Source organism: Cyphomyrmex costatus, unplaced genomic scaffold (genome assembly GCF_001594065.2).
Source record: "Cyphomyrmex costatus isolate MS0001 unplaced genomic scaffold, Ccosl1.0 scaffold14, whole genome shotgun sequence".
Lineage (NCBI taxonomy): Eukaryota > Metazoa > Arthropoda > Insecta > Hymenoptera > Formicidae > Cyphomyrmex > Cyphomyrmex costatus.
Genome location: NW_017275390.1, coordinates 818,329 through 841,436, shown reverse-complemented (window position 1 = coordinate 841,436; position 23,108 = coordinate 818,329). Strand labels below are relative to the sequence as shown.

Below are 23,108 nucleotides of genomic sequence, written 5' to 3'. Positions count from 1 at the left end.
AGACATGTCTGATTTGATGGATTAAACATTATTTATTATCCACTTATTCTATCTAGACCGTAAAAACGTTAGAGATTATTGATATGAGATATAGCAACATGATAAAGAATATCTATTCGTTTGCTCAAATTAACAAGTTTATTGAATTTTTTATTATGTTGGTAGTAAAATAGCAAACTCGCTGTTCTATCAATCTTTATATACTTAAAAAAAAAAAGACGAATAGAAAAAGTATGAATTTAAGATTTAATTTGTTAAAACTTAAATAATGGTATAATTTATTTTATACAGTCCGATAAAAATTACTTGTGTAATTGATAAGAAAAACTTATTTCATCGTCTTTCAGTTATCACATTTTCGTCTTCACGAATAATAGTAAAATTGATTTTGTGCATGCATCTTATAGCAATATGAACTTTGCTCGACGTTATATAGTTCTAATCTCACTTTCGAGATACTCCTCTCTCTCTCTCTTTTTCTTTCTTCCTCTGTGCGGATAATACCTGAGTTTATCGCTATCAATGTAAGTCGAATTTTGCGATATAAAGCGACAAATGTAACTAATCGTCGACCTGCGACATGCCGCGTCTGCGCGACGTTTGCACCCCTACCTAAACAGGGGAAAACGCAGCCCTCTATATATTCCATGGAAGCACGAAACTCTGACCACTTCACACGTTTTTCACGACGTGTGTGCACCACGAGTCTGAAGAAACCGGGGTTGATTAGTTTTTTTTTCTGAAGAACGAGTCCTCGATTTCCATTGAGACCACACGCACCGTGAACTAAACTCAACGGTATAATGGCATTCTCCTGTTCATCGATCGTGATCGTTTTTATTGGCGTGGCCGCTTATGTGGTGGCCGGACCCATCCAGGTAAAGCACGCATTTCATTCATGTATCACGGTTGTAACTTTAGCTTTTTTATCACTCCCCGCATGATATTACACCGCAAAATATTTTTTAATTAACCACGAATATATCTAATGTTATATTTAACTTAAATTTAATATTACATTCTCGTAAAAGTTATAAAGGTACAAGTCTGTGCATATTTGGTTTATAACGGCTGAAGAAGAACATTTGTATTGTTTTAAATATAATTTAGTAATTAACTTTTATAATATATACTGTAATAAAATTTAGCCATTATTGCACATATTAGATTATTGATATATCACCGAATCTGCGTCTTTGCATGCCTGTTGCGTGTTCCCATTTGCTTACATCAAAGAGCTATGTAGGAGAAAAGTAAAAAAAAGTTTAGAAATTTTTATGATCGATATTTTTAGATATAATAAGTGTCTTATGTAAAAATAATATTTGTTTTATAACGTATGAAATTCAGTTTAAAATTCTATATTTTGTGATGGGCATATAAATAGATTTTCAATATCTATTTTGTGTGACAAAAATTTTAATACAAGCATAACAAATGGATTGAACAACAACTTAAAAATTTGGCTTTTCTGGCAAGCCACAGTGTGTACAATATTCTAAAGTAAAAAGCTAAATGCGCGCAGTGATTGGTATAGCAACAATTTTTACATAAATAATATCATAAGCAATTCGTGCAAATATCGAGTAAAAAACCTTTTTAAACCATTTTACTAAATGTAAAATTAATAGCTAGGAGAGGATGATCAAAGGAAATTCGTCTATAACGATAAAAGTATCCCATTTTTGTAGCGTTAAATAAATAAACCTTTTTACTGCGTCAAACTTTTAAAGGTAAATTGTTAAATAAAATGAAAAATAAATTGTTAAGCTTTATAATTAAATTGGATATTCAGGATATTGTTCAATGTCCATTTATATTTTAATTTACAAGTACGTGCAACAGGCGTATATGTATATTCACCTTGTCGATCATTATAATTTCAAATAACAAGGCGAACAGGCGCTATGCCCGACAGACTGTTTATCTGTCATTTTCGACAGATCCACATTGTACGTAGAAATTTAATTCTATTGACTTTACATGCGCTATTGGTACGTAATTAATTTCGTTGAAACATGTCTATCACATTAAAATGAAGGTAATTTAATGATAAACTGCATAAGACTATTCTGATTTTAGTATCATTAAGTTAATACAAATTGTCTTTGTTATGTATTAATATATAATAATCATATTGTTTTTTAAGATTACAAAAATTGTGATCAGTTTTCCAAAATTTAGTAAAGACAATAAATCGATTTATTATTATTCAGTATTTACCGTTTATTAGTAATTAAACGTTATTAAACGCTTGAGCGTTATTATTAATTAATTATAAGCTAATTGATAATTACAAAAGATTGAGATAATTTGCATAAAATATATGAACATTGTTTTTTCTCAAGATATTAGTGGTATAATTTAATGAAATTTGCTTAAGCACTACAGTAGTACTCAATTTCTGACAGAAAGTAGCAGTACTTACTTACTTTCTGACGGAAACTACCAAGAAAAGCCGGATTTTTTTTGCAGAGCACTTTTTTATGAAGAAACGCGCGCAACAAAAGGAATGTTTACAATGTCTCGAGTGTAATTACGGTCTCTAGCTTTGAAAATCTATCGAGAGCGATCTCGCTTCATGTTAATCTTTCCGTTAAGTCTCCAAGGACTTCCGTCAGTTATTTGTTGTGCGCTTTTCTCGATAATCGTGAGAAGAGAGAAGGGTGTGAGATGCGCTTCGTTGCATTCGCAACTTGTTGCGTCGAGTCGCGCGTCGTTCCACTGAAGTGCGCTTAGCGCGAGGCCAAATAATTTTCTCGCTTGCTATTCTCATGCTTTGACCTTTCCGTTTTTGTGTCAAGACATTATCTCGACTCAAGACTGTTTAATGATTCTCGCTGTTCCATAGCTCTCCGCCGGATGAGCCGTGAAGTCGCGTTATGTGACATATCGGAATGGAGTATTGGACTCCGTTTTGCCACATCACTTCCATAGATTAAAGTAAAGATCGACTTCAGCGATGTCTCTCGATAAAATGTTTCTGTCGATCAGATACAATTTTTATAAAAATAGTTGTTTTTTTTTATTTTTCAATCCCGACACATATACATATATATACGCACACACACTGTACAGCGGGTTAGTTTTAAATCTTTAATAAAGTCTAATAAAGTTTTTTTAATAAAAAAGTACATAAACGTAATATTCAGCTATTTTATCGTTGCACTTTTCTTCTAGAAGAGAAAAATTTTTTTTTTATACAAAAAAAATACTACAGAGAAAATTAATTTAAAAAGGTATATAATATATTATACTTTTTTAAATGATTACCTAATTTATTACGGTGACATATACATCATATATTAGATATAATAAAATTTTAGAAAAATTATATATATAAAATTTTTCCAGAATTTTGAGCAAAAAACATTACCAGTAAAATTAACTTTAATGCAGTCCATTACTTCCACTCTTTTCTCTGAGTGCAAAGTATAGTGCTTAATTTTAATTTTACGTGTTACTTCGTTTGGAACTTTATAATAAAAAAATCACCTTCTTTATTACTGCAATAGAATCTAACAAACACAAAAATGGCCGTAACCTAATTCTAGTTGCGTAGGTCAACCAAAACAATATGACTTACGACTACGGCTTACGTTTCATGACTCAATTATTACGACCATCTTTGTGCTTAGACCCATATTCATCTCGAGGCAGAGAGAACATAAGGTGCAACTGACGCGGACTTTTAGAACGAGAAAGTAACGTAATAAAAGTACTTCTCAGGATACATTTTCACCTACACGTTTCACGACCGATAATGCCATCGGATGGCTTTAATGGAGAAACTTAAAGTAAGCAGGTAGGGTGTACACGTGAGATTGTAATTTGCAGGAACATCAGTGATAGCCAGCTTTCAGGTGACAAGATGTTCGAGCGTAGCTTAGCAATAACCGAATGGGTTAAAGCTCGGACGATATATATATCGCCGTGCGTTCCTATATGAAAAGTTTTCTCATGCATACTAATATGATACTTGAGAGATAGCTGCGTAATGTATACGGTATGTACCCTTAGAATGACAGTCGGAACAGCATTGTAAAGAACGCGATTGCATATTGTATGCAGGAGGATATCAGTGTTTTTGTAATTTCCGGCGTTCCTCTCATGAACTTCATTCAACAATCTCGGAGTACGCTTAATATTAAACGGATGTATTGAAACGTTATATCTCGCTCATTTAATTTCATATGTTCTATAATAATAGGAAAAGTATAGTTTTTCTTTAGAGCTCTAAGTGATAAAAAGGATAGAATAATGGTCCACTAGCTGGAATTGAGGTATCTTATCACAAACGAGAACGCAACTGCAGCATGCGTTATAATAGAGCTCCTCTAATATGAGTCACGACCTGAGAAAGTTACATATTAATTAGTTCGCCATGTTTCAGGAATTTCCGCCCTATATTTGTATACCTATATTTATGTTACTTTTAAATGTCAACAATATAATTAAAATAAAAATTAAAATAAAATATCTTAAAGATATATTTTTTAACAAATAAATATTTTTACATTACGTAGCGATATAATGCATGTGGGAAGAATCGTTTTAGTTTAACACTCTTTTTTAACAAGATTATTTTGAAAGATGTGATTAAAATTTAAAAACGTGATTGTGATCTTGAGAAACAAAGTTAAAATTACTAAAGTGAATAAGTAAAATATTTATAATTTCATTTGCACCAAATAAATTTACCTAACAAATTTACTCAGTTCTGTAACTTCGACACGTTTCAAGATATACAATCGATACTCTTTTATACGTGAAGAAAAAAGTAAAACTTTTTTATATTTTTAACATTTATTTTACAAATTATTGTGCATCGTCATCGATCAATACTATCATATTTTTTTACACGTATGATACGTATTACATAATATTGTTATGGCAGCAAATTTTGTTTCGCCACTGCGAAACAGGTTTAAGATTAAATTAGAGGGTTGTGGAAGAGGATGGGCTAGAGACGAATTAAGGTTAGACAGAGATACAATATATTTCTCTCTCTGTTATAGATTTTACTGAAACTACTATCTTGTATATAAAAGTCGACTGAAATCGGCTCATATCGCGACTCTTATTGCAGGGACGTTATAAAGGGTCACGCACGTGCGACTTGATGTGAGTACCCGCACTTGTGCGCGCATCATACGATCATATTGTGCGGGTATTTTGTTATCCGGAAAATATATAAAAATATATCGATATATATATATATATATATTATTTTATGTAGTATAAAATAGCCATCTCGTCGAAATTCGGGTTTCACTTTAGAATTTCCTTAAAAAAAATTTTCTAATAAAAAATTTTCCAAACGCGTTACATTTATGAATAAAATGTCAATATCAATTTTTTTATATTGTATACAATTTAAAATACAGATAAAAATGTAAGAGATAGATGTCGTACTCGTATATTGGTTGTTACAAGAGTGGAAAAATAATGTGGAAGCCAAGAAGTTAGTATTCATTGAATACGTACGAACGTTATGTTGCATTTTTCAGTTTAGTCGAAATTGCAGAACGATTGTGTCGGGAATTTATAATGTGCACTTGACGCGCGAAGGAAAGAACGTCGCGGGGTAACTTCGATCCGCAATGTAATGTCGAGCATCGTACAACGAACGAAGCTTTAATTAGCATAATGTATAGCTCGTAACTTCGTGTGGTAAGTGCGATAAGCTGTCAACGATAAGAACAACGAGTACGTGTCGTCGTTACGCCGAGAACGATCTTAACATATGGGTTTTATGGTTTTTATGCATATAATCTTAATTCCGTGTTCAAAATGCGCTTATGGATGTTAGCGTGCTAACAAGTCGTCTATAGTATACCCAGAGGGCACAATGTCGTTTAAATTAATCTAAAAGATGATTAAATTGTTATAAAGGTATCTTTTAATGAAAGATAGTATAGTCGACAAAAGCCTAGGATGATTAAAAGACGACAGATATCGTACTGATATAGTCATCTTTATATAGCCTTATCTATATAATAATTAAAAGATGACTTCTGTAGATATCTGTCAGTCGTTTTTAAGGCTTTTTTTTTTTAGTTTTTATATTTTCCCATACATAGCGTTTAATAACATGATGAGATACCTAAGTTAACCTTTATACAAAACTAAACAAAATTGTATGATTTTCAATATACGTCCCATTTACTGGTCTTTAAACGTCTTGCCGTATTCTGTGTGTAAGAGCCATTATTTTCCATCATAATCCTCTTTATGAATATCTTCTATAAATAATATTTTTTTTAAATATAGGTTAATTTTTATTTGGAGGGGAACATCTTTTGAAGTATAATTCTTACTCTCAATTTTAACCCTATAAGCGAAGGTACCCTAAAAAAAAAATTTAAATAGGAAAAAGGGAATTAAATATATCATTAGAAAGGTTTTATATATTTTTATATATACTTAATACTCTACATTCCTACCTTAGATTTTTTAAATTCGACTAATTCAGGGTAGAAAATCATGTAAGTTAGCAATGTTAGCGTAATAATTTTGATCGAAATGCTAACATCCAAAGTGTTGTGAATTCCGATCGTTACTTCTACTGTGCTCCAATGTTCTGATTTTCTTTGTATTTTTAATATAAGCAATCTATGAGGTCTATGACGCCAAACGAATATTTGACAAAACCGAAAGCTACATGTTGAACAACATAAATAATGATGTACTCCTTCTCTCGCTTTTTCCCTACCTCTCCTTCACTCTTTTTCTCTTTCTCTCTTTTCCTCGGTGAAGGTACGCATTTTACAATTTAATTGAATTTTACGAAAGAGCTTTTCGCTTTGAGGTCTTTCGGAACATCTGCAATTTTCTATAATGTACCGGGATGATAAGCAAAGCGAAGGAAAATAAAATTTGTGTACATTGAAAAACGCTGAAAATCGGAAAAAATTTTACAGATTTAATTTCCCTCTAAAACCTAATGCCGTCAACGTCAACGAAATAGCTTCGATCGTTCCATAATAAAATCGCATTTTATCATGACGCACTATTATTTACTGTAATAACGAACTGTAATAACTAGCGAGTTGTGTGTAAATGTGTGTGTGTGTGTGTGTGTGTGTGTGTGTCACGGGTATATAATAATAAGGTTGAAGTTAATGAAGTTTCAATTTCCTTTAAACAAATGATTGGCAATTAATGAACAAGGAAATAATTACTTTTCAGAAATAGCGAAATCGTAAATCAATTTATAATCTCAATTACGAAAAACACAAAATAAAATTTATAAAATTTTTAAACATAAAATAGAATAAAAAATTGACAAAAATAAAAAATCCACTCTGTTAAGCATATTATGATCCCCTTAATTATCACTATTGTCTTCAATTATTCATATTTTGTGAACTATTGCGGCTGATTTTATTCGTAAAAAAAGCATCAAAAACGTGCTAAAAAAATTTATATACTTCCATTTATTTTTCCGTAAACTTAAATTTTACATAATTTTCGGCAAACTTTTTTATTTCCCTTAATAACGAAAGCAGAATATCCAGCTTTCTCGTTTAGAATGGCAATAAGTTGCGTATACAGCCTGTGGCTACAATTAAAAAGTTTTCTATGTTTACGGTTACAGACCGGACCGAATACGCTGCAGCAAAATGAATATGGGGGATTGGTTGATCTCTTGGCAAGATACATGGAAGATCAAAGTGAGTATTTTTCAAGAAAGAAAAAACAATTTATCTACATTTGTTATATTAATATGGAAAGAAGAAAATATATCAGAGAAAGGAAAGGCAAATATTAACTTTCGGAATATAAATGTTAATTATAAAACCATACTCCAGAAATTATTACAAACAAGTTTTAAATTAGGCGTAATATAGAATGTATTATATACATATGCGAAATATAAAGATATAATTTATTTCGTTCATACCACATAATTAAATAATTGTTGCGTTGCTTTTAAGTTTTTTTTAATTATATAAGATACTTTCTTTGGTCTGTTTTTATTTTTTTAAATAGAGATGATAAGCAGATGGTATTTATAAGTAAAATTAATAAAATTCAAAATAAAAGCACATGAAGATGTCTGCAAACATTTTTATTTTTAACGCATCATTGAATACTATTATATTTATATTGAAATAGTAACGAATCGGAATAAATTTGATGAATAGACAATTGAATAAATTTTATACTTATAATCCGTTATGTGCAACGAAGATCAGTAGATGCGAATTAAAAGAATATAGATATACTCGCAGCATATAGGCTATCCTATTTTATAGATCACTTATCACTGGGAATTTTTTGCAAATGCATACACATGCACGATATATATAATGCAATAGGCAATTTGCCACTTTAACTTTTATCTTAAGTGCATACTGGCGCATACGCATCGTCTAATTATAGTAGTAGATTGTATACTATCGCGAAAGAGAAAACAATGCGTAATCGATACTGCACTAATACTATACATAAATTTTTAAACGTACTCCTTTGCCCTTTGATATATCACTTTTATCCGGTCTATCGGAATTGCATGTCCGATATGTACAACCACGATATTTATACACTTTAATTAATTACTTATGAAAGTATCAATCTATTATATTAACGTAACGTTTAAAATTGTTAGATTACTTATGTCACGAGATTAAAATTGTTTCAAACAAATTATGTTAATAATTAATGCCGAGAACAAAAATTAACTAAATATGTTTTTACGAAAAAAAAAAGTATATTGAAAGATATAAAAATTTTCAAAAGCAAAAAAGAAATTTGCTATTGTCAAATATCGGATATTGTATTTAATTATAGATAAAATACGATTTAAATATTTCTTGATTATTACATATTTTTAAATTTAATACAATATTTTCGAAGAACAATGTATATACATAAGGTGAATTTAAACATTAAACTTTGTGTAGGGAATCGATAAGCTAAGAAAAAAGTTCTGTAGATATATATTCGGTTTTGCTACGTTTTTAAGAAAATTGCAGAAAAAGACAAAACGTAATCTTCATTCTCTGTCCTTTTGACTAGCAATCGGCTCATACACTCTCATCGCTTTTGTAATATTGCAGATACCACACGAAAATCATATCAGCATATTCAACATTAGAATATTATGTGTATGCGGCATATTATAAAAGTAGTAATTCAATCGATGGCTTCTGATGTACCTAATTGACGAATTTATACCAGAAATGCAGTAAATAAAGTTTACATCGAAAAATATCATTGTTTCCGTATACGATTTTAACGATAATAATACACACTTCAGAGGCAGTATGAGAACGAAGCAACTATGTTTTTTTGAAATTTCCTCCAAAATGAAACAAAAGTGAATATATCTCTAAAGAACTTTCCTTCTTAGTTTATCGATCTTTTATGTACTTTCGAAGTTTTGAAATTAAAATTCAGAACACACTATATACATTACATATAGAGTATACAATATATATATTTCTACTAAACTGATAGGATTGAGTAGAATATATTATAATTGTGTCCTCAAATTGTTATTTATAGATAATATTATTTATTAATAAAATAAAAGTTATATGTTATTACAAAGTTAAAACATCTTAAAAATTAAGTTATTAAAATTACCATATATATTAAAGACTGGAACGTGTATAGAACAGAATGCATACAAGAAATATTGCTTTGATAGATAAGAGCATAGAAGCATGGTTTACGACGTTCATTATGGTTCATCCTTTTGATTGCATTTTATAGTTCAATTATAGCACATTACAATCAGCGATTCAAAGGTCATAATTTTGCTTCTGCAGGAAACTGCACTTTACACCTATTTGGAAAATGTAACAGATAATTGGCCATTTAGAATAATTTCATACTTTCATTAGCCTTCAACTTCAAAAATATATATAAGTAAGAAATATTCGCGCGTGTTAATGTCTTAATAAAATAATCATATGCAATGTTTACATGATTAATTTATGAACACTGGAATGGAAATTGTTTAAATAGAAAAGGCAATTTATGGGCTTTTTTAAGAGATTATTATAAAGACGGGAAATTCTTCAGAAATGGAAAATTAAATAGATATTTGTATATTGTTTCTTAAGAATTCAGTTTTAATTAATTTTGGAAAATTACTGCGTTGTCATTTCACACAATGTGTTCTAATATATTTTTTACTCGACTAAACATGTGGATCTAAATAATAATTTCGAGTCCACTAACGTAATTTTTTCCACTGGAAATACGTATATCTAAAAATTTTATTAATATTTGATATTTAATAAAGCCTGTTGAATTGATGATGAAACATGTAGTCAGTGTGGCTATCAACCGTTATTCCAAATTTAATTATTCGTAATACGTATAAGCATAAATACGTTCGTTTATCGCGTTGTTATTTCGACCTTTTCAGCTTTTATCGTTTTCGTATCGTGTATACATGCGTTTATCATTCATTATGTATTGTATTTCTATATTATATCATGCTCCTTAATTATTCATTTGGAGCACGTGTGTCCAGCAGTTCCGGAATAAACGTCGTATAAAATAAAAAGGTTCGCGTAACTAAACTTAAACTATATGTATATTTGAGAAATTTACGAGAAGTCTGCTTAATTTTCACGAAAGAAATTTTGCGTGTGAATACAAAAAATTATCTGGAAAAATTATCGCGCTCGAGAAGTTTATGATGTATGTACATCGTTGAGTGCACGGATTAAAATTGCGTAGGCGACATCGACGGAGGTAAGCGTGATAATATAGTTTAGGTGTGAGAATTCTAATGTCACCTGTTTACGCATGACGCGTCATTGCATGGTTTTATTGCACTTATGTGCAAATCTCCCTGCAATTTTTATGCAAGCTTTTACTTCACGGTTAAATTCGTTTCACGCATCCAATTCTTCGACGACTTCGATAGCACGAATGAATTTTATATGTATTATTTTATTTGGATGGCATATAAAGAGAAAGCGAAAAAATTATTATATATATTTTTTTAAACAGCGATTAAAACTGTCAGATTATTACCTATTTATGTTATGCACTTTAAATTATTGAAAAACTAATATTTGATCTAAATAATTTTAATTGTATTATGTTTATTAGAAGAATAACTAAAAAAATGTTTTTTATATTAACTAAAGAGTAAAAATATTGCTTGTAAATACAAGAAGTGCGTCTACGGTGGAATCAAATATTAATTTTCCAATACATAAAATAATTTATATTTTACGCAAATAAAAAATGAATTTCAAATCGACACTGCGAATAAGCAAAAAAATTAAGGTTGAAATTACTGAAGCATGTATCGTAATTTCAATGAATTTAGATTTCGATACAAAATTAACACTTCCATATTTTATCATACTCTGCATGTTTACTATTAATTTATTCAGTCCAATGCAAATGCGATATGAATATTATGATTGTAATTAACAATGTAATAAATATTCACCAAAAATATCGAAATTCATCCCTTTCTAAAAAGCTATAGTAATTCCTTTTTTCATTATTGTAGGGATAAAACAGGACGCAAAGCGGAACTTGGATCAGATTGGTGGCGGACATCTCGTAAGGGATACCGACAAGCAATTCAAAGGTTTATTAAATGAAGAAGAGAGTCGTTTGATTAAATGTTTAAATTCCGCCGGTGACAAGCAAATACTTGACACAATCTGTCGAGAGGAACTTTTTGCCAATCGATTTCGTAATGGAAATCTCATTAATTCTTTGATCAATTTTGTGGGATATGAAGATAAAATAAATCATCCATTAAACAGCCTCGATTTAAATGCTGATCAAGCAAAGAATCAGTTATTTATGGATCAACTTATTCATGCTGATGTCTCAAACAACGCAGAGAATGATAGACAAATTGTTAAAAATCTAGATCAGATCGGTGGCAGGTATTTTGTAAGAAATCTAGATCAAATCGGTGGTGGACATTTGGTTAGAAGCATCAGCTATCCAAACGCAGGGATAAAACAGCGCATTGGTCAGCCGCTGAGCTTCTCAGAGAAAATGCACTTCACGCGAAATCTGGATCATATCGGAGGCGGAAATCTCGTGAGAAATTTAGATCAGATTGGAGGTAGAAATTTTGTGCGAAACTTGGATCAAATTGGCGGAGGAAATCTCGTGTGAGAAGCTTGAATTGAATTTTGCAGCAACGCCTAATCATGATGGATCAGTACAAGATAAGAAAAGAAATGAAGATTGGCTAGAAGCGATTATATTAAGGACGGAGAAAGGCTTTTATTGATTTTGAATATTACACGTAATTTCTGTTGAGTTATAGTTACCTGATATGTTATATATATATATGTTCTATGTAAAGAGGATCAGGATCAGACAACTATATTTAATAAACATGCAACTGTAAGATATGCAGTTTTAATTTAATTAAAATTAAATCCATCGCACATAATAAATAACAAAGTTGAATTAAGGAAAAATTTATGAAAATAATATGGAAATAATTAATATATTGGGTCAGAACAAAAATTCGTAATGCTATTTTATTTGTATTAAGTTTATATGTTAAAAAAAAATTGAACTATTCAATAAAGTAAAATTTTAGTCTTAAGAAACTTTTTTTTAAAATGCAATACGATGACTTTTGATAAAGTTAAATTAAAATGCTTTTTTTATTTAATTTGAACTCATGTAGTAAAAAATCTTAGGAAAAGTTTTAAAAACCAATTTTATAAGAAAAACTTTGAGTTTTCAAGTGTTAGAAATATCAAAAAGGAAAATGTACTGAACAGGAGACTTCGCTTCGATGATCTTGACCTGGACACATATTATCAAGGTCATGATCCTGAATAACCTCCGATAAATTTCATCCGTTGAAATGTTATCAATAAAAAAAGTTTAAGAAACGACTTTCTTACTTCTGTTTTATGTATCTATAATATCAAGGATTACCTCACACTCTCTCCCTCTCGCATCACGTTGTAAAGTCTATGCATGGAGGCAGTTTATTTCGTCCTTCCTTTGCGTATTTTACGACGCAAAGCAAAGGACACTTGACACTAAAATATAGATTGAATTAGTTTTTTTTTTGGAAAAGGACTGCCGCCCTCCTTCTAGGGATGCATGATTTTCGCACGAAGCAAGATCCAAAAAGAATAATGAAAATCCAAACCATATTTTGGTATGGGTGGATCTCATTTTTTGCGTGGAAAATTGTGCACCCTTAAGCAGGAGGAGAAGGTGGGATGGATTTCACTTCATGAGGAATGATGCGCGTGGGCAGGAGGGAGATGGAGTGGACCTTGTTTCGCCTGGAAAATCATCATGGAAGAAGGGGAGGTGTAGGATAGTTCTTAATATTGTTTACATTTCATAAATTTCTGTCCCATTCTTTTCTAGTTTTACAAGATATTTGATTCTTAAAGTATATATAGAACAAATCGGAATGAATTTCTATCAGAATTCATTGTAAATAATTTTATATAATATAATACGTACTTTATTTTGTCAAAACGTCACACTCTGTACCAACGGTGTAAACGGGAATCATTTTCACAATTATTGATCCCAAAAACTGCAGGCACAATTAATAGTCACCAAAATTGTACTGAACGTATTCGTTACACTTCTTACTACACACTACTATAGCAATATGAAAATCAATTGTGTTGATGTGTCAGTATATAGAAAAAAATCAATGCACGAATTTTTCGTCCACGTCACGTACAATATTCTATGTACACACATATATTGCAAATTAACATACAACTTTATTTTTTTATTTTAATCAATTAATTTTATTTTTAAAATTTATCCCATATTTCATGTTTTTTTATATATGTACGTTTTATAATAAAATCTACTAACAACATGTAGATTAACATTATTAAAACAAGAAGAATTTATCTCACAATTTAATTTTCTTAATTCATACATATTTATCTCAAAATTCTTTTTAACATGTCACACATATTATAAAATATAAAAATGTATTCCGTTAGTATCGTTTTCCACATATTTCTCAATTCTGAAAATTCTCTCGCGGTACCCCTACATATACAACGTATCAAATTACTGTAACAGTCATCAAATATTTAATCAACTTAAAGGAAAACGACAATTTGAACATTATTTATATTGTTACTATACTTGTTATTGTATTTTCTATTTTATTAAACTGAAAGATAGATTTTATTTATAGTATATCTGTTCCTTCTAGAGATGCAACAGATATTTGGCAATTATTTGGTGTCCGACTTATCCGGCTGGTTCTTTACAATCCGACCACCTGGCCAGATAGTTCAACTTTTGGACTGAATTGTGAAAAAGTTGTTTTTCACAGTTTGGATAAAAATAATTATACATATTAAAAATTTTAATTTCTTTTAATACATTTTTATTACATATATATCTAATCTATAAACTACATATTTTTTAAACAATGTCTAAATATAATATCATAAATTAAGATATATAATATAAAATATAATTTAAAAATTAAATTAAAATAATTTTTTGTACCTTTATTCTTTGTTTTGTATTTTACGGGATAAGATCCGGTATCCGGTTATTAGACAAATTATTATCTCTAGTTGTTTCCAAACCATCTATTTTTCAATTTTTTCGAATTTTCTACATTCCCCTCCCCCTTTTCTAATTACAATTAACGGAGATATTAGTGCAGCTTTCTGAAATTTTCAAGGCTTGGGCAACCGCAATATAGATGTTCGTGGTATTGGTGAAGGCCATCTGTTGCGTCAGGGACGTCGAGGGTTGGATTCGTTATCTGGAGCGACCTTTGGTGAGAGCAAGAGGTTTATACCTTACAGGTAAGTTATTATCGATACTCGATCTTTGATCTCCGATAAAATACAAGTTCACCTAATAATCAAGAAATCTCGTACTCTATTAAATAAATTTTTGATCGAGATACTCTTTCCATTAAGCACTACAATATATGAATTAGCGACTACATTAAACAGATGTAAATTTGTATTATAATCCTATATTGTTTATTGTATTATAACCCTAATCTTCATTTTTATCTTAAAAACTGATAATAAATATTTGAAAATTAGGAATGATCTGCAATGGTCTTGACATGTATCATACATATATAAGCATCTTTTATAGCGCATTTTATATTATACTCGTAAATATGTTTTAACTATAAAAACTAACAATTTTAATTGCAATGAAATTTTTCTAACGCGTCATATATTGTAGTTGTGTTAAAGTAAACTAACAAATAGAAAATTTGGTAAAAGAAAATCGTAGCGTTCAAAAAACTACATAAACGATTTATCTTCGTTTTTGTGTATTTTTATTGTTGAATAATAATATTATTGTTGTCTACGTCTGTGTTTTTCGAAGCCATACCCAACTACGATTACTTGTATAGTAAAACTATTTTTAAATGACATTTTTAAAAAAGCAATAGATTTTGTAAAATAGAATTGAAAAAATACGAAAAAGAAAGGAGAGAATAGAAATTTCTCCGGTATTTTAAATTTACACGCGGTGATTTGAAAAATATATTTTCTCTAATGCCCATATTACACTAGCAATTGGAGATTGCGTCTGCGATCACGTTTACGTCTCTTGACAAATCAAAAAGAAGCTGCTTGTCAATAATTTCTTTTTGATTTGTCAAGATGTAAACGCAGACACTAACATAATCTTCAACCGCTATAATGTGATGTGGGCATCGCAGTCTATCGTCCCTTTTAATTTCAACATTGTTTTTATAAATGTCGAATGTCTGGTATCACAATGGATATTCATCAGTTATGTTTATCTGAGTTCATTTAAAAAGAGAAAAGAATGTCTATTGAATCTCACTTTTTGCTAGTCTGACTTATAAGCATTCGTACTTCCTACATCATGTCTGACTAGTTTCATCGATAACTCCTTGCTAACAATTTTTATCAGAAAAAAGAACTATATTATATATTTTTTGTAGTATTATTTATTAGTTTAACATACACGAGCACATTTATAGATAAAAAAAAATCGATTTTATAAGCATCTCGTAAAAACTGAAAAATTAAAGGTAATATTTTTTTAGCTGAAAAATAAACTAAAAAGGAACGGATATAAAATTTTATTTAAATTACATCTTGTTGTATCGATCGAATCTGTATCTCTCTGAAATTTATTGCGTTTTTAAAATGAATGTCGTTTATCAATTTATATAACATTCTGTTTTCAAATAAAATATGTTCGAGATTAAAAGAAATACCCTTATAGTTTATATTCGTTACAGTATGTCTATTATTGCAGGCGACCCAGCGTGATGAACGTACGGCCTGGTAATTTCGACGAGATCGACCGATCGGTATTCGATCATTTCTCAAAGAGGAACATTGACGAAACCGATACTGCATTCGATAGCTTCTTTAAGCGGAACTTCGATGAGATCGATCGAGCTAGTTGGGGCGGATTTGTCAAAAGGCTCAATAATTATCTGGCAGATAGGCAACGACGTTAACTGGCGCAAAAAGAACAGAAGAGAAGAGACGGGAGAAGAGGGGTAGAGAGATGAAGAATTAAGAAAAGACAAAGAAGAGAGGAGGAGGGAGGGGGCAAAAAGAAACGCATTGAGAAATATCGCAGAATGCGAATTGTACACACTTGCTCTATTAAAAAAAAAAATCGTGTAATCTATGCAAAACTTTGGAAGATGTTTGGCATTAAGGAAATTAAAATCATCTCTTTACTATTGCTGTCCTTTAATAACTGCAAATTTAAAATCGAACTGATTACATCATACACACACGTGCGCGCGCACGCGCGCGCATACACACGCACACACACAAAATCGTGAGATTATTTTTCAAGCAAAATTGCTGTAGACATATTTTTGCTGATAAAATAGCTGAGCATAATCTTTTTTTTTTTCCTCAAATAATCCTTTCTTTCTCTCTTGTACCAAATTATTAATTGCCTACTTTCAATTCCAAATTATAGAGGATGAACTAAGAAAGTTATTTTATTTTCAAGTTATTGATAAAATTATTTCATGTAAGAATTTAGTTATTAAAAAATTATAAGTATTAAGCTATAAATTAAACTTTGATAAAAATTGATTTTCGCGTATTTCAATTAAGTTTCAATTAAATTTAAATTAGATCTTTTTATCTCAATTAAATTTAAAGCAGATTTTTCAAAATTTTTTAGAAATATATCTAATTATGATATATATTCTTGAAGTATTTGAAATTAGATACACTTGTAACTATAGTAAAAGCCTTATAAAAAATTATGTATAATAAAAATAGAATTTGTAGCTGAAGTTGAATGTTTGTTAGTTCATCCTCATACAAATTAAGCAAAATTGAGAGGAATACAAGGAAATTATTTTTATTTAATTAAATTTACAAATATTTTTTGCATAAAGATGTTTAGAGTATATGAGAAAAAAATAGTTTATTTCCTAAGTAAAATATTTAAATAAAATAATTACATTTTATTTGAAAAAGAAGCTTTTACTCCCATTTTATTTTCAATAATTTTTCAAAATATTCTGCAGCATAAAAATGGCTAATTCATATCTAAATATAAATAGCATGTATATATTGTTGATGTATAATTAGTTGTATATATTAACTCAGCTCATTGTTTAAATTTCAGAAACATATGGTACAAAAATAAATACTCAATGCGATTAAATCTTAAGAAAAATAATAGTGAATATGTAAAAATTGTGGTGTGTCACTTCTCTTTAATAGAACTTGTTTAAAGGACTTTTTATTGGGCAAATATATTCAAATATGCTTTCTGTCCAAAGCATGACCCGGCAAAGATTATTTCTTCTCTCTTTGTAATTTAGAAATGACTTAAAATTTTTGTCGTTTTGACTAAATTTGACCGATCAGTGATCGGATAAAATGTATCACGTTTACTCGCTCTACTTGTATGCTGTCATTCTGCAAAAATGTATAGCTAAATAAAAAGAACAATAATAAATTGTTGGCTAATTGCATTCATAATATAAAAAGGTTGCAAATGACATATGACTATAAAAATTTAAAAAAAATATTTCCTTAGAGATATTTTATTTTAAAAATAAAGAAATAACATTTTTTCTTATGCTAAATATAACTTTTTATTTTATAAATTGTATTTTGTAATATGATATTGTAATATTTATAGCCTATTACGATAAATATTTATTTTTTGAAGCATTTGCAGTCTTTTTTATATCGTCTTATCTCATTTCTCCACATATTTACATATATTTGCATGTGAATTTTCTGAAAAAATTAATTTTTTTGTACGATTGCAGTTTTTTTTTTTTTACAAAGGTTCAAATATCTTTATGGTAAACAGAAATACTTGCAGACAAACGCAGAACGTTGCATTTATTTATCTTATTCCACAATCACAATTTTTTCTATATTTTTACAAACAATAACAATTATAAAAAAAAAAGAAACCAAAAAAATATACAGAAACATATTTTTCTGATAGTTGTCTTAAATCTCGCATTTCCAGGATGGTCGAAAGCCAATGGTTTTTACATTAATTGCTGGTCTTGGGTCGTTCAATAATTGAACTTCCGGACATGCAGATGTACGTCTTTCTTGCCTTTCAAACATTACATTTGAGATATCAGTATCGTATGATTGTGATGTAAGGAACTTTGAACTCGTAATGAAATTATGCGGCTGAGAATCCTTCACTCCTGTAGAAGTGTTTATCGATGTCCTCAATTTCGTCGGTGTTCGGGGATGGTCTGACTGTTCTTGCTGCTGCGTTTGTTTTTTTTTTACCGCCGTAAGAATGCACTTGACTTCCTCATTAATGTCAACTGGGGTTTCAATCTGAACGCTCTTCATATTATGATTCATTCTTACTAGCTGATTACAGATAATATAAGATAACAACGCTTTTAATTGCATCTTAAATAAAGGGGAAATTTTTTTTAATGTATGATTTTTGCATGTGAATAAAAAATGAATCCAAATTTATTAATGTTTTGTGTGCACACATGCGTTTTTCATAAGGATCCTAACATAAAATAATATATAATGTATTTAATAGCATCATGTTTTATGTTAAAGTTGAGCTAAAATATAATAATTAATAAAAAAAATCATCTTTCATATTCTTTTTAAAAAGATATTTAAATCTTTATTTTGTTTTGCATTATTTTATCGCGAGATAATGAACTATTCCAAGTTATATATATATATATACACCTCAATTAATCCTTCTTCCAATTCTGAATAACGTTGCAATAACTGGCTTACTCTCGAACTAAGTTTCGTTAAATGATCGGTGATGAATAACTCTTTGGCAATATCTTCTTTCATCTATACAAATAATTTTATTAAACATTAATGAATATTAAAATACATTGTATTATTTTTTAAATGTTAAGATGATTTTATTAAGACATACCTGATCCATTCCTTCAGATATCTTCGAGCTGATGTAATTGAGACTTGCACGTGACTCAGAAATCTAGTGAGTAGCAATATATTATTTGTTACTAATTTTTATAATTTTAATTCCATTCCAATAAAGATTTTAGTTAATTGTATACATTTCGTAAATTAAAAAAAATTTAATATATTATTTGCTTTTGTTTCAAATATATATTACAATTGAGTTAAATCTCTCAGCTTCAGCCATAATCTGATAATGCGCTCTCATCACTCGGAAAAACTGAAATGTTACATATTATATACATATGTAATTGAATATTCGTTAAGTAAATAATAATTAAACTACGATATGAAATATGCATGTTATTTGCCTTCAGTGTTTAGATATAATGACTAGAATTTTTTAATCCATTTAGATCTGATTTAATATTTTCAAATTTGATATTTACTACAATATACACAAGATCTGAAGTTAACAGACGAGTATATAATTTAAATTTACTATTAATGTCTGTCCTATAATAGTGAATTATATACAGCACAGATTATTTCAGCAATTTAATGCAAATGTTGAAACAATGTTGCTTCTGTGTTGTATAGGATAATATTCTCATGTATATGTTGGAGTGTTAATATGTGTGTGGTAAAATAAAATAATATATTTCAAAATAACTATAACCTACACGTTGACACATATACAATACAATAGATGCATTTATCATCGCAAAAATTACGCTAGTAAAAAAGCGATATATCAGATACATGATTATCTTCGTGAATGTCCTGATTAAGCAATTTTAAATAATTACATAACTTAAATATTATAATAGTATTTTGTCAACATTAAAAGAAATGACGGATTACAAATTTTTCTCTCCATGTATAATAACCTGTCAAAAATTCTAAATTTAGCTGAAGTTTGATGAAGACAGTCAAAAGCGAAATGTGAAAAAATGAAATAATCGATTGCGTTTAGTAGAAAAACCAGCTATTATAAAATTGTTTAAAGGGCATGACTAATACCAAATTATTTGTAAATCCTAATTTTTCAAGCTAAACTGATAGGAAAATATTGAATATTGCAATTAAAGATCAGATTTGATGAAATTATGTTATTTTTAATGTGCTGTTCCTATTAGTTTGAAATAATTATGAATAAACACTTTGTAAATAATCAAATAAATAAGTAAAACGGGCAATTAAGAATTGGTGCTATAAGGTGTTGTCCTTAAATAATTAATAGATGAACGTCTTAAAAGTTATATTTCTATGTCAAATTTGTTTTGGTTAAATTCTAGCCAGCTTCAGCGCAAAAAAATTTGACTTATATTTCATTACATAATCCGTCATATAAAATCCAGTGGTCAATCTCCAAAAATACAAATAAGTATTTTCCTATATCTAGTTGACACATTGGATGGTCTCAAAGGATTAAAACGTTGAATGTAATAAAATTAATTGTAAAATGTGGAAAAATTTTTTTAATATCTTATAGAAAAATTGATATAAAAAATTACTTCACGAATGCAGAACAAATAAAATTTCCTATCACAGACAAAACAGCAACTTGAAAAAACTGATAATATAACGTGCAAAATAGATTAAAAAAGTTAAAATCACAGTCAATCAGTAATAAGTAAAACACAAATTGAACAATGATCTTCATGGATATTAATCAATTGTTACAATAACAATAAATAATAACTACATATATAGGAAAATTACATGTATAAGTAATTTTATAGCCTTTCGCGTACAAAGTGGATATATGATCATACAAATTATAAATTTTATACATTCATTTTAGTCCCTTGATCTTGAGTTTGAAGTTTCTTCCAATGTATAGTACACTTCTTATGATTTACATAATAAGCTCTTCTTTCCGTTTTCATTTTTCTCAGTCTGTCAGAAATAGTCTTAAAGCGTCATCATCATCACAGATTGATGGATCAGTAAAAGCTTGACTATATACTGTCTATGATAAAATAATAAATAATACTATCAGTACAAATGTGATGTCTCTTTAAAGTGTGTCATTTTAAATTTATTTAACATTTAATGACAATAAATAATATTCACAAGCATTAAATAGAACACACTCAGTTATATGAACTTTTATGCATTAATTTAGGATTCTACCACACAAACAGTTATAAGTTAAAAAAATTTTTATATTCGAACTCACCAATATTCTCAGTCCTCTACAATGTATTGGGCAAGAGGATAAGAATGTCAAGTATCGTCAAGTAGTTGAGATTCTCAATCCTATTGTTAAGATTAAGAAACAGAGACGCCAAACACTTGAATTTCCTAATTTTGTAAACTCGCAATTTCCACGTATATTGCTGCTCTTTGTCATTTCAGATCTGTAAATTTTTTCAAATTTTCTATATATGTCAAATAAAATCATTCGTTCGTACCAAATGACATCAAGAAATGTCAATCATGAATGAGATGAGATGAGATTCAAGTTTTTTCTCTAGTATATGCACGTTTCATGCATGGAATTTATCATTACCCACCTAGGCTAAGTAGCATTTCACTCTGCTCTGTTTCTATAAGCGTTTTTGTCGTAGATTATTCAAAATGTTTTTTAATGTCAAAAGTTGGTCATTGCATCGACGTATTCTCTGTTGCAAGTTTCGTATTTTTTTCGTGTATTCTTTTTTTTGGTATTTTAATAGATTTCTTAGTCGACATTTTTCTGGAGAATTATAAATTCTTTTCAATGATACCATCGTTGCTTTTTCTGCTGTATGTGGTATTGATGTCATTGTTTGTTTATCTGAAGTCGATGATTGTTCATCTGATGCTGACGGTTGTGCTAAAAATAATAACAATATATATTATATATATAATTAAATTATAATTCTTACAATTACTTCCATAAACGATAGCCATTTCCAAACCATAAATAGTATATTATATGAACATAGAAATTAGTTTTACTTACTATATGCAACAAAATCTTCTTTCTCTTTTTTTACCATTAATGGAAGATCAAATGCATTGCCACTGAAAGTACAAAATGTAGAAGCTTCTACATTTTGTACTTTCAATGGTAATTCATTTGGTTTTAGTCGCGTTAGTAACCCATTGGTATCAAAAGATTTTTCAGAAAAATGATCTGAGCAAATACGAGCACTCTTTGAGATATTTGCTGAAAGATTCAAAATATCGATCCATAAGTTGCAAATCGTGTTATCCTTTGGAATACTAAAAGAAACAAGCAATATTGAGTTGAAATAATTTCTTTGAAAATTGACTACTATTATATTTTATAATACAATTTTTTTATACCTGTGGAATGTAATTTTACGATTTTTGTTCACACTGCTTGTCCGTTTCCAATTTTGTTTGTCGGATCTATTTCTACAATTCGGTACACAACATTGGACCATTTTAATTTCAAGATATTATGTGAGAGCTGGGCCGAGAAAAAATGTCGGAGGACTTCACCGGTGCTGAGACTAGAATCGAGACCTCGTTGCTGTTCGTATTAGCAAGCAATTATAATCGTCTCGCCGCGAAGCCACGCTGCGCGACGATAGGATCGTTGTTTAAATCTCTTATATATGTTTATACCTTACAATTAATTTGGACACGTCTTTCTAAGCCTTTTTAAGCACGAGAGTTAAAATATTAATAGGTGTTAATAGGTTAGAGTGGTTAGAGTTGCATGCACATATATCAACACACTTGTCACTTGCGCATGCGTACAATAATGGCCAATCAGACTTATGCCCATTTCCACCAATGTAGATTCTT

General features: G+C 29.4%; 3 protein-coding genes and 1 long non-coding RNA gene across 4 annotated transcripts; 2 read left to right on the top strand and 2 right to left on the bottom strand.

Annotated features, from left to right (window-relative positions):
* Window positions 1-681: 681 nt before the first annotated feature.
* LOC108782997 (orcokinin peptides) lies at window positions 682-16,886 on the top strand. Its single transcript, XM_018551411.1, has 4 exons — window positions 682-878; window positions 7,601-7,676; window positions 14,651-14,777; window positions 16,231-16,886. Exons 1-4 carry the CDS (start codon window positions 804-806, stop codon window positions 16,436-16,438), a joined length of 486 nt encoding a protein of 161 aa, XP_018406913.1. The 5' UTR covers window positions 682-803; the 3' UTR covers window positions 16,439-16,886.
* LOC108782998 (uncharacterized) lies at window positions 10,521-12,342 on the top strand. The gene is made up of 2 exons (XM_018551413.1): window positions 10,521-10,716; window positions 11,492-12,342. Exon 2 carries the CDS (start codon window positions 11,794-11,796, stop codon window positions 12,115-12,117), a length of 324 nt encoding a protein of 107 aa, XP_018406915.1. The 5' UTR covers window positions 10,521-10,716; window positions 11,492-11,793; the 3' UTR covers window positions 12,118-12,342.
* A 1,539-nt stretch (window positions 16,887-18,425) lies between the features above and the next one.
* On the bottom strand, window positions 18,426-20,089 carry LOC108783005 (uncharacterized). Its single transcript, XM_018551421.1, has 5 exons — window positions 20,024-20,089; window positions 19,558-19,620; window positions 19,354-19,416; window positions 19,203-19,265; window positions 18,426-18,809 (listed from the first exon to the last, which is right to left on the bottom strand). Exons 1-5 carry the CDS (start codon window positions 20,060-20,062, stop codon window positions 18,426-18,428), a joined length of 612 nt encoding a protein of 203 aa, XP_018406923.1. The 5' UTR covers window positions 20,063-20,089.
* Window positions 20,090-21,090: 1,001 nt separating this feature from the next.
* Window positions 21,091-22,506, bottom strand: LOC108783006 (uncharacterized). The gene is made up of 4 exons (XR_001941011.1): window positions 22,294-22,506; window positions 21,863-22,164; window positions 21,526-21,706; window positions 21,091-21,315 (listed from the first exon to the last, which is right to left on the bottom strand). It is a non-coding gene; the product is annotated as an uncharacterized LOC108783006 (long non-coding RNA).
* Window positions 22,507-23,108: the final 602 nt, after the last annotated feature.